At 45.8% G+C, this 13,728-nt stretch overlaps 1 protein-coding gene across 2 annotated transcripts in view; it reads right to left on the bottom strand.

Annotated features, from left to right (window-relative positions):
- The window catches only part of NELL1 (neural EGFL like 1), an 833,778-nt gene that overhangs the window by 756,504 nt on the left and 63,546 nt on the right, over window positions 1–13,728 (bottom strand). For both annotated transcript variants that reach the window (XM_059407011.1, XM_059407002.1), the window contains exon 3: window positions 1,734–1,884. In XM_059407011.1, coding sequence (XP_059262994.1) covers window positions 1,734–1,884 — 151 coding nt within the window. The remainder of the gene's footprint in view (window positions 1–1,733; window positions 1,885–13,728) is intronic.

Genomic DNA, 13,728 nt, shown 5'->3' on the forward strand with positions numbered 1-13,728 from the left:
TAAAAGGAGTTGGGTTTAAAAAAAAAAAAAAATCCAAAAGAGAAAGCCAGGTAGTAGCTTTAAGATTTATACTTAGACCAGAAGAAATGTATATTTAAGGGCAGTCCACTTTGCAGGCCCTATCCTCTTCCACCGTCACAAGCAACCCTGCCAAGTAGATGGCCACCGCCCTTCATCCCAAGGAAAGGGAGTTCTGAGACCTTCAATGGTGCAGCAGAGCGAGACCTAGAACTCCAGGTCCCATCTGGCTGGCTCTGCAGTCAGTGCTCTCTCTACCACAACAGTTGCCATTCCTCTCACTTCTCACCCGCCCTGGGTCCCCCCGCCCTGCTTTCATGGAGATTCAAGACCCTCTACGTTCCATCCTTGGACTCTTGTACGGCCCTCCTACTGAGGCCACCCTCACACCCAACCCCTCCATGCTGCCCCGGGAGGAGGGGGTGCAGGGGGTTGGCAAGTACATGACCCTTCCAGGTCTGTGAAGCAGAGACTGGCTGGACACCTCCATGTTGGAGTAACAAGGACTCCTACGCCTTCTCCGCGTCTACAGAACACTTGGCCTCTGACCTGTACCAGCTCCCCAACACGTGCCACCTCACTTTCTCTGGCTGACTCAGAAACAGCCAAATTCTGATGCTGACAACATTCCTATGTAAGGATGGGGGTCCGTCACATCCCTTTGAGGCAGAGATCAAGTTCAACCATTGAAACAAGGACACTGGATCCTCACCTCTGGAAAGAGGCGCATGGAGAGCCTATGCACCAGCCTCATTAGTCTGTTTTCTGCACCTCTCCATTCCACCCCCAAAATTACATTTTCCTGCATTTCTCTTCTGACTGCCCACCCTGTTCCTGCTCAGTACCTCAAGACTTCCTGACCTGCCAGAATTCTGGCCCTTCCAGAGTTGCCCCTCTGTGCGCTCTTCCCTAACCACTGACCTAGCATCCCGAACTGCCTTTACAGAGCTCTGCTCTTGACAGGTCCACCTGAATAGGTTTACCTGAATTCAGGTTCCCCAGAAGCAGACTGACACATGAACCTGAGAACAAGTGATTTCCTAAGAAGTGTTGGGGGGTGGGGGCAGGGAGAGTAGCAGGACCTGGAAGCCTCAGTCTAATCCCAGGTACCACTGAGGAATTAATCAAGATGCAGAGCCAGTCTGGCTTTAAGGCCTCCAAGGCAAAGGAACTAGGCTTCTGAACTCCTGCATTCTGTCAATCACTGACTACAGGCTGCCTGGGGGAATCGGTGAACTCCCAGACACTTCTGTTCTCTCTAGTGGCTATAGAGGTGCCCATGTCTATAGTACTGCTCCTCCCTGCCCTCCCCGAGCTCTGCAGCCCCCTCCCCACACACAATGTGCCAATGACTGACCCCACACACCTCTTGCTTCCCAAAGATCACAGATTACAAAGATCACAGAGATTACAAGTAGGCAGAGAGGCAGGCAGAGAGAGAGGAGGAAGCAGGCTCCCTGATAAGCAGAGAGCCCCATGCAGGGCTCGATCACAGAACCCTGAGATCATGACCTGAGCCAAAGGCAGAGGCTTAACCCACTGAGCTGCCCAGGCACCCCCCAAAGTAAGTTCTTAATGCAAAGAAAATTCATCAGTGTGTTCAACAGCAACAAGGTCTCAGCTAGCTACATGCCCTCTTAGAGATACAACCTTCCAATTCCAAGGCATTTTTATAGCCCATTAATTCTAAGTACACTTTCGAAAGTACAGCTTACCTGTGTTCCAGCTCTCGTATGGAGAGGATCACTCCTGAAGTCGATGGCTTCTGCTGCACGGTGGCCAAAAAGGTGAAGTCGCTCTTGTTCCGGAACAGCTGGATTAATTTCTCACTCACATGAGGGGCCGCATGGATCTCTCTGTCTGTATCTAGGAGTCAAGAAGGAAATGCAGAAACACAGGGGGACAGAGAACAAGGAGGAGGAAAAGGACACAGAACGAAGGAGAGGGTAAGGAAGAAAGAGAAAAGACACAATTAGAAATGTCCAGAGGATCCTGGTTCCATTTCTCATGCCCCTCGCCCCCCCGCCCCACTGATACCCTGCTTTCAGGCACCACCCACCCCTTCATCCGGCAGCACCCATTCAACACAGAAACTGGAAATGCCACTTCCGTCACTGTATCCACTTGTCACCTGGACAAGTTCATCGTGGGCCAGCCAGTGATCTTCTGACAGAAATTGTGATGGGACACTGAGCAAGGCGGCCGACTACAAGCAGATGAAGTTGCTGTAAAAAAGCTGAGAGACCATCGGATAAATGGATCCTCAATTCAGAGAATCCAGTGTTTAATGCAGGTCCTAAATTCCACTCAGCAGGCCCCAGCAGGACTTTTCCCCATTGACTCGGTCTCTCTTCATGAGGCGTAGAGAGAAACCTGTCCTTGCTTTGGACCCAGCAGAGACTGACTAGTGTTGATAATGTCAGACAATTCCACTTTTGATTAAACAATCTGTGATCTTTAAAGGTGCCTGGGATTTCTCTGTAAACATGGAGTGGATGACTCCACTCCTGAAATATTAAAGCGGAGGTCAATTCAGCAGGCTTAGAGAACTGGGAGTCCAACTAATCGTGCTCCTGTCCAGGAATCGCTTTCTTCAAGTTCTGCCTAATGAGACATTCATCATTTCATATTCCGACCCTCCCCCTCCATGCCCCAATCATGATAAACTAGGTGTTCTCGCTATCGCACAACTCACCCCCTCAAATCAGAAACTCACCACCAACAGAGCAGAATTATAACTTCAGAGGATGACAAATGAATACCAAAGGAATGTTTGGTTCCTCCTCCCATGCCCTGACCCCATCCATCCTCTGCAGAAATACTTCGTTTTTTAAACTCCTGGAGAAATAACCAAGACCCTCAAAATATCTGTGGCCCAAGCAACATCACAGACTATGGGGACCTTGAAGAACCTCATCCTGAAGAGTGGTTTCTAATGGTAAAACAATCCTCAAGTTCTTGACCTTGGGCCTCAGTCTTCTCATCTCCAAAATGGGGGTGGGGTAGAGGAGGAGAGGGGAACCAGGGGATTCCTCTAGGCCTCTCCATCCTTGGATAATCCCTCGAGCTACTGTTGGAAAGACCATCTTCCATCTGTAGAAGTCTAGGCTATGCGAGGCAGGGAGCGACGTTTGTCCTCTATCTTGGAGGCACCTAACCCAGGTGGAGGACCTACTCACAGAAAACCCACCTAAGACATTTGATTTTCTACCCAAAGAAAGGCCTTCATCACTTCAGTGTTAAGTGGCAGGCTTTTAGTTTTTGTCAAGGGTGGAGCTAAGTGCCACTCAGGGAATGCTTTAACATCTTCTACAAAATCCCAGCCAAAGACTTTGCAGGACAATATTCAAGATCTATTAAATGTATCAAGTAATCGCTTTGTCAACTAGAGATCATTAGCAAATGTTTATTAACATTTTTATACTGCTGGGTACAAGTCCTAATAAATTCCACCTAAAATTTAGTGCCATGGACACATACACGTGTGCGTGGCTCTTGAGATTTACATGTTTACTTTTGCCCTTTTTGCTGTTTCCTTCTTTATTTGTCTATCAGGAATTAACTGATGGGCAGTGTTGGCCCAGAGAGCTCATCAGAGGTTCTAAAGCAGGAGCCCAATGCGAAGGGACAATGACCAGTCAGCCACGATATTCAGAGCTCTTTCCTCCAGCAGGCACATCAGTGATGACTGTCCTCACCTCTCACTCCGTTCTCTTGATATCACTCCAGCTCCATGACCAATGACACTCAAGTATATATCTACCACCCCCAATCTCTTCTTTTTTTTTTTTTAAAGATATTTACTTATTTGTTTATTTGACAGAGAGAGAGATCACAAGCAGGCAGAGAGGCAGGCGGGGGGAGAGGGGGAGCAGTTTCCCTGCTGAGCAGAGAGCCCGATGCGGGGCTCGATCCCAGGACCCCGAGATCACAACCTGAGCCGAAGGCAGAGGCTTTAACCCACTGAGCCACCCAGGCATCCCTACCCAGTCTCTTCTTCAACAGACACGTTCAATATCCTTACTACTTCCACATGAAGGTCTAGTAAGTATTTCACATTGTATATGCTGAGGACAAAACCCTTGTCCTCCCCTCTGCCCAGCCCTCGATTTTCCCCTGGAGCTCACAATCTTAGTAAATGGCAGCACCCAGGTCAAACCAAAAAGACCAGAAGTTGTCCTTCAACCCTCCTTTTCTTCTACTCTCCACATCCAATCCAAGAGCAAATCATGAGGATGCCCAGGTCTGGAAATCTGTCCGCTTCCCCCCAACTCCACTCAAACTCCTCTCCAAGCTGCACCTCTCACTGGGGCACCTCCAACAGCCTAACTGGTCTCCCTGCTTCCATACTGCCTTGCTTTCTCCATTCTCCACGGCAGTCTAAGAGATCATTTTAACACCTAAATCAGCATCCTTGCATTCTCTTGCTAAAAACCCTCCATGGCTTCCCAGTCCTCCCAGGACAAAAATCCAGGCTTTTTAGCATGGCCCACAAGGTCACATACCAAATGACTTGCCTATGTCTCCCAATTCCATACTCTTCTTCCACACCCAAGCCCACTCCTGCCTCAGGGACTTTGTACTACTCTTCCCTTGTCCCACAGAGCTCTTCCCCCACCCTCCCCATGCCTGGCTCCATCAGCTCCAATGGCAAATGCAACTCCTGGTCACTCCCTCCAAAGCAGGCTCTCCAGAAACACTGAATACACCACTCTGGTTATTTTCTCCATTCCACTCAATTACTGTACTCTTTCTTTGTATTACTCATTTCATGTTTGTTCTGTTTTTTACTGTATTTCCTTTCTTTCCCCTCTCAACTACAAGCTCCATAAGGACAGGCAGATTTATTCATTCACGTTGTATCCACAGTTCTCAATGCCTGGTATTAAACAGGCATCCAATAAAGACACCTGGATTTATTTTCCATTTACTTTTATCATGTATGCTGTTATTTCAAAGAACCACCAAGATTACGGTCAGAAAAGAATAGGATACCTTTCAGAAAAGGAGAAAATAAATGGTTACATGTCACATGTCCGTGGTTTTAAGTTTAAAGAAAAGCATGTTCTGGGCCAATTCAGCCCCTCCTGTTTATAGGACACCCCATCTAACAGTCTAATCCAATACAACCACACTACTAATCACCCCACCCCTCTACAAAACTGCGCATTTCTTCTGCCGACTTCTCATTTCTCTTTGTGAATAACTGACACATTGAAATAAAGAGACCCCCATTAGCACTCACCAGAGTGAAACGTAAAAAACATCTATTTTCAAACATGGGAGACTTTATGAGCATTCTCATTTTCAGAAAAGCTCTTTCAAGTAAATGCTTACCATAACTCAGCTGCCAAAAGAACACCAGAAATTAATTTCACTTCTTACAACATAGAGGCAAGAACAGTGAACCAGGTTTCAAGGGACTGAAGACTACCAAGTTTGACAGATAACTAGCTGTGTGATCTTGGATAAGACACTTTACCTCTCTGAGCCTCACACTCCATATCTGAAGCTAGACATGACTGGAGATTATGGGGCTCAAGTTCTCTCCAGGACTCATTTCTGTTTATCACCATACCCTGCTGCTAGCCACCTAGCAAAGGGCAGGACTGAAGGTATTTTCTACCTATGAAACACCTCAATTCTACAATTCTCTTCTGCTGATTTTCCAAATCAACATAAATGTAAAGTTATCAATTGCTGGAACCAGTGATGGTCCACCTACTTTTCTCTTTCCGGGAGTTAAACGAGCTACCTATGAAAGACAATTAATGAGAATCTATAGTAAGTATTGTACTGCCGTATGCAACCATTATGATGTGCTTTCTATATTATTGGAGAATATTCAATTCTGCTAGAGAGAACAAGAGAAACAAGCAGGATGAATAGAGCTCATAGGAAGTGTTAAATATAGATAGCAAGTTAGAAACCTGTAAAACGTGTTTTTTTACATAGATCCAGTAAATGAAACCTAAATGTGTTCAACACAGATAAAAAGGACTGAATGAGCATGTTACCGAGGAAAGGAATGGGGTGGAAGAACCAAGTCATAATGTACAAATCACAACACCTTCAAAATGACAGCTAGATCATCCCTAAATCGGATAACTATCTTGGATACTCATTCCATTCCCATTCTGGCCCTACGTGTACTCTGCCTGAGAAATGCTAACCAAACCCATCACGACTCACCAGACTGACGCGCACCTGCAGCTGGGACCAGGAGTACTTGCCATCCCCAAGAGTGGAAATGCACTGACACCAGGCACCTCCCATCTGCTGAACTCCACCTTCTTAGAACCCCCGCTCCAGTGCATGTAACCTCTGCATCAGCAAAGAAGCTGATGGGGCAAAGACTGAACACATGAACAATGCAAAACCCAGGAATCCAGTAGGGTGGCACATCCTTTCCATAGCATGGACCCTATCCTACTCCATTTCTTTCCCATGCTTCCTCCTGGACATTGTGGATTTATTTAATAAGTCGCATGATAGGGGCGCCTGGGTTGCTCAGTGGGTTAAAGCCTTTGTTTTCGGCTCAGGTCATAATCCCAGGGTCCTGGGATTGATCCCCACATCGGGCTCTCTGCTCAGCGAGGAGCCTGCTTCCACCTCTCATTCTCTCTCTCTCTGCCTACTTGTGATCTCTGTCAAATAAATAAATAAAATCTTTAATAAAAAAAAAAAAAGCCGCATGATTCAAGCATCTGAATTTGGTTGGTGAAGTGGTTTTGTGACCTCTGAAGGAACCACCACCACTTACAGTGAACATTTTACATTAAAAAAGTTGTCCTTCCAAACGTCCAGAGGTTTTATGTGATCTAGTTAAGAAGTGCTAAATCAGCAGCAAGGGTTAAGTGCTTTTTTCTTTCCTAGGATGAAATGGCTCTACCTAGTCATTTTTAAAGACTAAAAATGCTAACATCATGATTAAGCATCAGTTAAAAAAAAAAAAAGTACTGGATGAAGGGAGGGGATTGAAGAAATTAAATGAGGCTATTCACAGACTCTTCTCTGCCTATTACAGAAGCAGCTTCATTGCCCTTTTGCCTGATGATAGGATGAGGATTTTCATTGTCAAACATACCTGTGTTTCCTCTGTGCCAGGCACTGTGCTTGCTGGGCACCAAGGAAACACGGTTCCTGCCCTTGAGGATAGCTGCTGTCTATCCTATCCCACCTGGGAAGGACAGGTAGAGAAGGGCAATGCACCAGTGAAGGAGGGGGCAGTGGAGGCTGGGGAGGACAGGGTGGAAGACAGAGCTTTGAACCAGAGGCAAAAAAAAAAAAAAAAAGAATAAGCATTTATCAGGCAGGAGAGAGAGGGAGAAGAGGGCACTCATTGCGGGACTGCTGTGCAGATGTGAACACCCATGTGTCTTCCATTATCTTAGCATTTTTCTTTCTCTGCAAGCATCCCTCTCACCAGAAGTCCAGCAGGACAGAAGCTACTCTGCGTAGTATCAGAGGAAACTCCCCACCGATGGACAAGCAGAAGGGGCAAAAGCAGCAGCAGCCAGAAACATGCCAAAAGAAACACCTGGGCAGCCCGCCTCAGCCTTGACGGATGGAGAATTTGGGGGACATCTCAGTAATAACATCATGTTTAAACAGAGAACCTCACATATGACAGAATCCAGATGGAGACTTGGCACATCCTTCCAGCCTAAGTCCCATGTAAGCTCGTGGTAAGATTGACCCCCAAAGGTCAAGCAACACTTGTCAATTTGAAATAGAATCGCTTTTCATTGAGGAGTACAGAGAAAGTTCGCCAATTCATAACACGCCACTGTCCATGGGGCAACGCCGGCTGGGGAGGGGGAGAAGGAAGCGGCATATTTTCCGTCATTTCCAGCCCTTCTTTAAGAAGGTCTAAGGTTATTGATCCAAGGAGCTTTCAAAGAAGCAGAAATCACAAGCAGAAAGAAGTAGGGATGCTAGGAGACTCCTGGTTAACGTGTAAAGGATTTCTACCTTCCCTAGCAAACACACAATGACATCCCATTAAACCTCCATTAGCTCCAGAAGCAGACTCACGCATAAATGTGTATACAGTTTATTGTGGTGCCAAGTAGAGGGCTAACTGCTTTGCACATACCACTTACAGTAACCCTAGGAGTAGCCACTGTTATTTTTCCTCCTTTATAAGTGAGAAAACTAAAGCTTACCAATTTTCTAAAAGACACTGGGCTAAGCCAAGAGGAGAGTCTAACCTGGCAGGCCAGTTTCTCAAACTACACTCCTCACTCTGCTACATCTGCTACGGAGGTGTGTGAGCTCCACGCTTGGTTCAAGTGGAATAGGGACAAATCCTCATCATACATTCAGCGCTGGACACTTTGTACTTAGGCAATATTTATGAGCAAATTATTTGTACAATCCCTGAGCTAAATATCATTTCCCCCATTTTGCAGGTGAAGAAACAGAGGCACAGAAGTTTTACAGCTTTACATAGCAAGTCAATGGAGATAAAGGTGGCGTCTTGCCCCAGCAGAGTCCGCCATGATACTCCGTGGCATTCGCCTGGCGCCCTTGCCTACTTGGCCATCCTCTTTCCCTTCCCTGTTCTCACCCCTCCTCACTCCTGTACTCCAGCCACACAAGGCTCCTTTTTCTTCCCAGGGCCATGTTCCTCCACACGTAACATTCTTACATTTCCCTCTCCATTTACTCTTCTTTGGGTACCAGCTTAATTGTCAATTCTTCGGGCTAGCTTTCTCTGACCACCCCAAGCCGGCTCAGATTCCCTATACTAGGTGTTCACTGTATTTATCATAACCACCAAGGCTTTGTGTGTGATCATTTTATTGCATATAATCATTTTATTAATGGCCAGCATGCCCACCGACTGTAAATCCCATGAGGAATGGTTTATCAATATATTCTCCACACTCTACAGAGTGCCCGGCATAGAGATGATTAATGGAACAGAAGTTTGAGTCTGTCTTGACTCTAAAATCTAGAGCACAGTGTAACAAAGGAGGTTTACTAAAGACACGCAACCAGAACCCCAACCTGTTGAAAAAAGTACATCAAAATAACGAGCTGCCTAAGGAATAATAAAGCTATCTGAGCATCCCCGACTCCTCCACTGGGGGACTCCACCTAAGAATTCTGTGACACACTGTATTACTATATGGCTCCATTAAAAGATTCTGGTATCTCCGTAATTTTACTTATTAAATAGGCATGTTTAGGCAGTTCAAGTTCTTATAAACCTTTACAAGTTTCAGTAAGGACAATCAAGGCACCCACCTGTCACTAAGAAATTAGCATACCAAGAGCCATTCTCATCCAGCACAACCTGCCAGTGATCCAGTCTCCTGTCAGATCCACATCCCTCCAGCCCCATCTCAGTTGGGCACCTCCGAGTAAAGAGATGTAAAGCATGAACCCCACCTGTAACCGAGTCACAGAGCCAGGAAACAAGAGACTGATGAAAAGATGTTCATGGGATTAAGACTACCTTGTGTAAGTAGTTCAAGCTTCCATTTCCCAGATGCTTAAGTGGTAGGGATATGACACACAGCATGGGGACAATAATATATGTCGTGTATTTGAAAAGGGAAGAGTAGATCTTGAAAGTTCTCATCACAAGAAAAAATTTCTAACGATGGCAATGGGTGTTAACTTCTTGTCTCATAATTTTGCAAAACATACATACATCATTCTGTGGTACACCTGATACTAGGTTATCAATCATAGCTCAATAAACTTAGAGGAATAAAAAAAAAGATGGCACTGTACACCAAAGAAGTTATCGACCAACAGTTAAATCAGACTACATATACTCAATGGAAAATTATATAGAACAAGCATATCAGAAGTATTAGAACATAGGAAGCATCCAGGCAATGATGCCCAAGATGTACACATGTACAGCATATAAGTGTACATTAAGATCTAGTTTTAGTGACACATGGCCCAGAGATAGGACTGACCACCGGCCATCAAGAGCTCCCATCAATAATTGGGAGCTGATGTAAAATTTCTTCCACAGATCCTGATTTTCCAAATCAGAGAATTATCTTTAAGAAAATGTTTGCTAAAGTGTTAGAATATATTATAAAAACAGAGGAGAAATAATCAGAGCAAGCCACAAAAGAAAATAAGCACCAATCACCTTGCTTCTAATCACATAATTGTGTCTCTTAAATCAATGAGGACATCAGATGCTCCCTGCAGCCAATCTTAACCAGGTCTGACCTCCTATGGAATACCGTGTCCCTCCTCAATAAGGAAGGCTGGTCAGCTCCCCAGGATAGCCCGCTGGGGCACTGCAGCACAGAGCCCCTACCCATGGTAACTCAAGAGGAGGTCTATTTTGGCAATAATTGAGAGTACAACCTCTTTGGGTAGCATTTTAATCAACACTCAGATAAACCCAAAGGCATGCCCCCCATACTGCATGAAGAAACAGGCACAAAAGGTCAGCAAGTGAAAGCAAAAACATTGTTCCCACCATAGGATGCTCTCCAGGGTCTTGTAAAAGACAAAAGGGCAGTCCTTGGCCCTGCTCTCCAGCATCTACCCATTCATCCATTTATTTCCTTGCCCACTACCTTTAAAACTTAGAGCACTCCTCTGAACACAAAACTAAGACCTCTTCTAGTCACGAGGGGCTAACAAACGACACCAACATAGATAAAGGGGAGTAGTTTAGTTCAGAGCCATAAGCAGGCATGCTCAAGAGGCATCACAGGACCAAAATAACCTGAACAGGACCAAAGTGCCTCCTCAGAGACTTAATCCTACCATTAAGGGGCAGTGTAGGATCCCAACTGTTTGGTTCAGATTCCAGCTTTCCCACTTAGCAGACAGGTTAACTTCTCCAAGGTCCTCTCTGTGCCTCAGATTTTTCATTTGTAAAATGGGAATAAGATTGCGTCTACCCCCTGGGGCAAGTTTGAAGATTCGATGAATACAGACTAAGTTCTTCCAACAGTACATGCCACATAAGACACACACGACAATTTCTGGTCTATGTGGAACACAGCAGAGGCTGGCCTTGGGTCCTGTAGGGCTGGAAGACCAAACGACACCAGCAACCACCCCACGAGAGACTTCTTGCTGCAGCTGGTCACGGCTGTGGCCCAGGAGGAAGGCAATGGGGAGGTGAGCAGGGGTTGCCAGCCATGGCTGGAGGCAAGCCATGGCCAGTTCACTCTTCTCTTAGATTGAAAACCAGTCATTGTCTCTGGGGCTTCCAGCTACTACAATCTAGGTCCAGCCAGCCAACACCCAGAACACGGGAGTTTTTGCTATGTGCTAGACATCAAGCTGAATACTTAACCTAACTTTGGCCAAGAAGCCTCGTGAGGTCGCTAGAGGTGATGCTACCTCCATTTTATGAGTTACAAATACAAAGAGTTAAGTTTCCTACTATGTAGTGTAGCTGGAATTCAAGCCCTAGTCTTGGGCCAACTACAATGACCCCTGCCTTGCCTTGCCATCTTCCAGTCTTGGCCCTGCTGGCGTTGGAATGCCACTCCACCACGTACCTTCTGGAAGAGCCTGGTTAACTCCACTTCCTTCATCCTGGAGTGTTCTCACCTAGGACACAGTGGTAATACCATCCACCCCACATGGTTCAGTAGAAATAAAGATACATGGTACCTGCCCAGTATAGAGTACGTGCTTCCTAAGTACTTCCAGAACTCCCTCGAGGACTTTTCCACAAAGATTTGCAAAGGCACCCTGGAGAGCTACACCCTCAAGTCAGAGCTTCAACAGGGGCCAATGTGTTCACACACAGGACTACAGCCCATACTCCTCACAACCCACTGAGTGGACACTAACAGCCTCGCTTTAGAGAGGCTGCCTTGGACTCCCAGAAAACGGACCTGTCCAAGATCCTACCTTCAGCAAGAGGCAAATATGTGCTTTCTGAGTCCATTTCTGAAGTTTTGTTGTTTTTGTTTTGTTTTGCTTTTCTGCACAGCTTCCTTAATGACAACATAATCAAGACAAGAAAATTCTTCCTCCAAGACCCTAAACTCCTCCATATATTGAGTTTCATCTCTAGCATGGTTATGAAGTTTGAAGCAGTAAGCTGACCCAGTTATAATTAGTTCCCTATTGTGCACAGTCCTAATTCTTGGGCATAAAAGACTTTTTAAATGCTGTACTGGCCTTGACCTTGCCGTATCTTCTCAAATTCAATAGTAAACAGTAGGGCATCGTGTTTAACAGCTATGCTCTCTTAATTTACGATTATTCGTCATAAATCATTTTTACATGTTGCTCCAAATGCGGTTTTTCAAGAATAAAAATCTGCCTGCATTGAAATGCACAGTGATTTTAATATGCAAACCTCCTACAGAGATGATGTCTCATTTTAATTATTGTTTCGGTTTAATGGGTTTTCATTAAATTAGAGGATGGAGCAATTACTAGGGTGAACAGCTAATGTTTGAAAGGTAAGCTCCCGTGGCTCTGTGGGCAAAAAGACAGTTGTGGCAGTGAGAAGCAGAAAGCAATACTCCTCTGGCTAAGCTTGTGTGCAGCAGGTCAGAAAACCGCACTGGCTACTTCTTGCCCAGGTTCATAACAGAGTTGACTTCCCCTCATGGGGATATGCAAACAGCTCTAAGCATGAATTCACCTTGGGGTATCTTCATACAACTTTTTTTTTAATTTTTTAAAATTTTTTTAAAGATTTTTTTTTATTTGTTTATCTGGCAGAGAGAGCACAAGTAAGAGCAGCAGGCAGAGGGAAAGAGAAAGAAGCAGGCTCTCTGCTGAGCAGGGAGCCTGATGCAGGGATCGATCCCAGGACCCTGGGATCATGACCTGAGCGGAAGGCTTAACCAACTAAGCCACCCAGGCGCCCCTTCATACAACTTTTTATCAGTAATCTGGGTTCCCCATCATCACACTAGAAGGAGCTCCAGGAGTACCCAGCCTGCAAAGCTCGATGACAACCACAGGAGAATACTCCTGATGAGATGTTCTCCTCTCCCATGTAAGGAACAGTTGGTTTAGTGGATTAATATCCAGCTTCAACACAGGCTGTAGTGTCCACCATCCTGTTAATTAGCAAACTGTCAGAGGCTCAACAAGAAAGGACTGTCTTGGCCTGGACATTACCTCGTCCCAGAAACTGCACGGACTTGGTATTTGGGGACCAAAGGGACAGCATAACTGCAGACAGAGTGAGGGAAAGAATGAGAAGAGGAGAGAATGAGGGGAGGCAGAGAGGTAAATTTCCTTTACTGGGGTTCCAGTGGTCAAAGGGGAGGGGCATGACTTAATACTGGAAAGGACGGGGACTCGGCCTGATACAAGTCTGCACCTGGCGAAGGCAAGGAGGCTTGGAAAGATTCAAACATGCGGTTTTGTTTTTTTCCGAATGAGCTGAAGGAGAGAGGGCAGCTAGCTACAGGGCTCCTTCCAGAAGTGACTGGCCTATTATGTTAAGGCAGGCCTGGTCGCTATGTTTGCAAAGGAAGGAACATGGGCCCATCTCGCTAGGCTATGGGAAAGAGAAAGAAAAAAAATATTTTCCACAACATGCTAAAAGAGGAAGAAATCATAAAGCAGCTTTAGTCCCAAGTAAATCAGCAGGAACTAAGAGATGAATAAGGTGCCCTCGTTGGGGCAGTAACCCCCAAGCCTCCACCCCTACCCCTCTTCCCACCTCACCCTCCCACTCCCCTCCCACCCACCCCTCCACCTCACCCCCCACTCCCCTCCCATCCCCCACCCCTC

Source organism: Mustela nigripes, chromosome 1 (genome assembly GCF_022355385.1).
Source record: "Mustela nigripes isolate SB6536 chromosome 1, MUSNIG.SB6536, whole genome shotgun sequence".
Lineage (NCBI taxonomy): Eukaryota > Metazoa > Chordata > Mammalia > Carnivora > Mustelidae > Mustela > Mustela nigripes.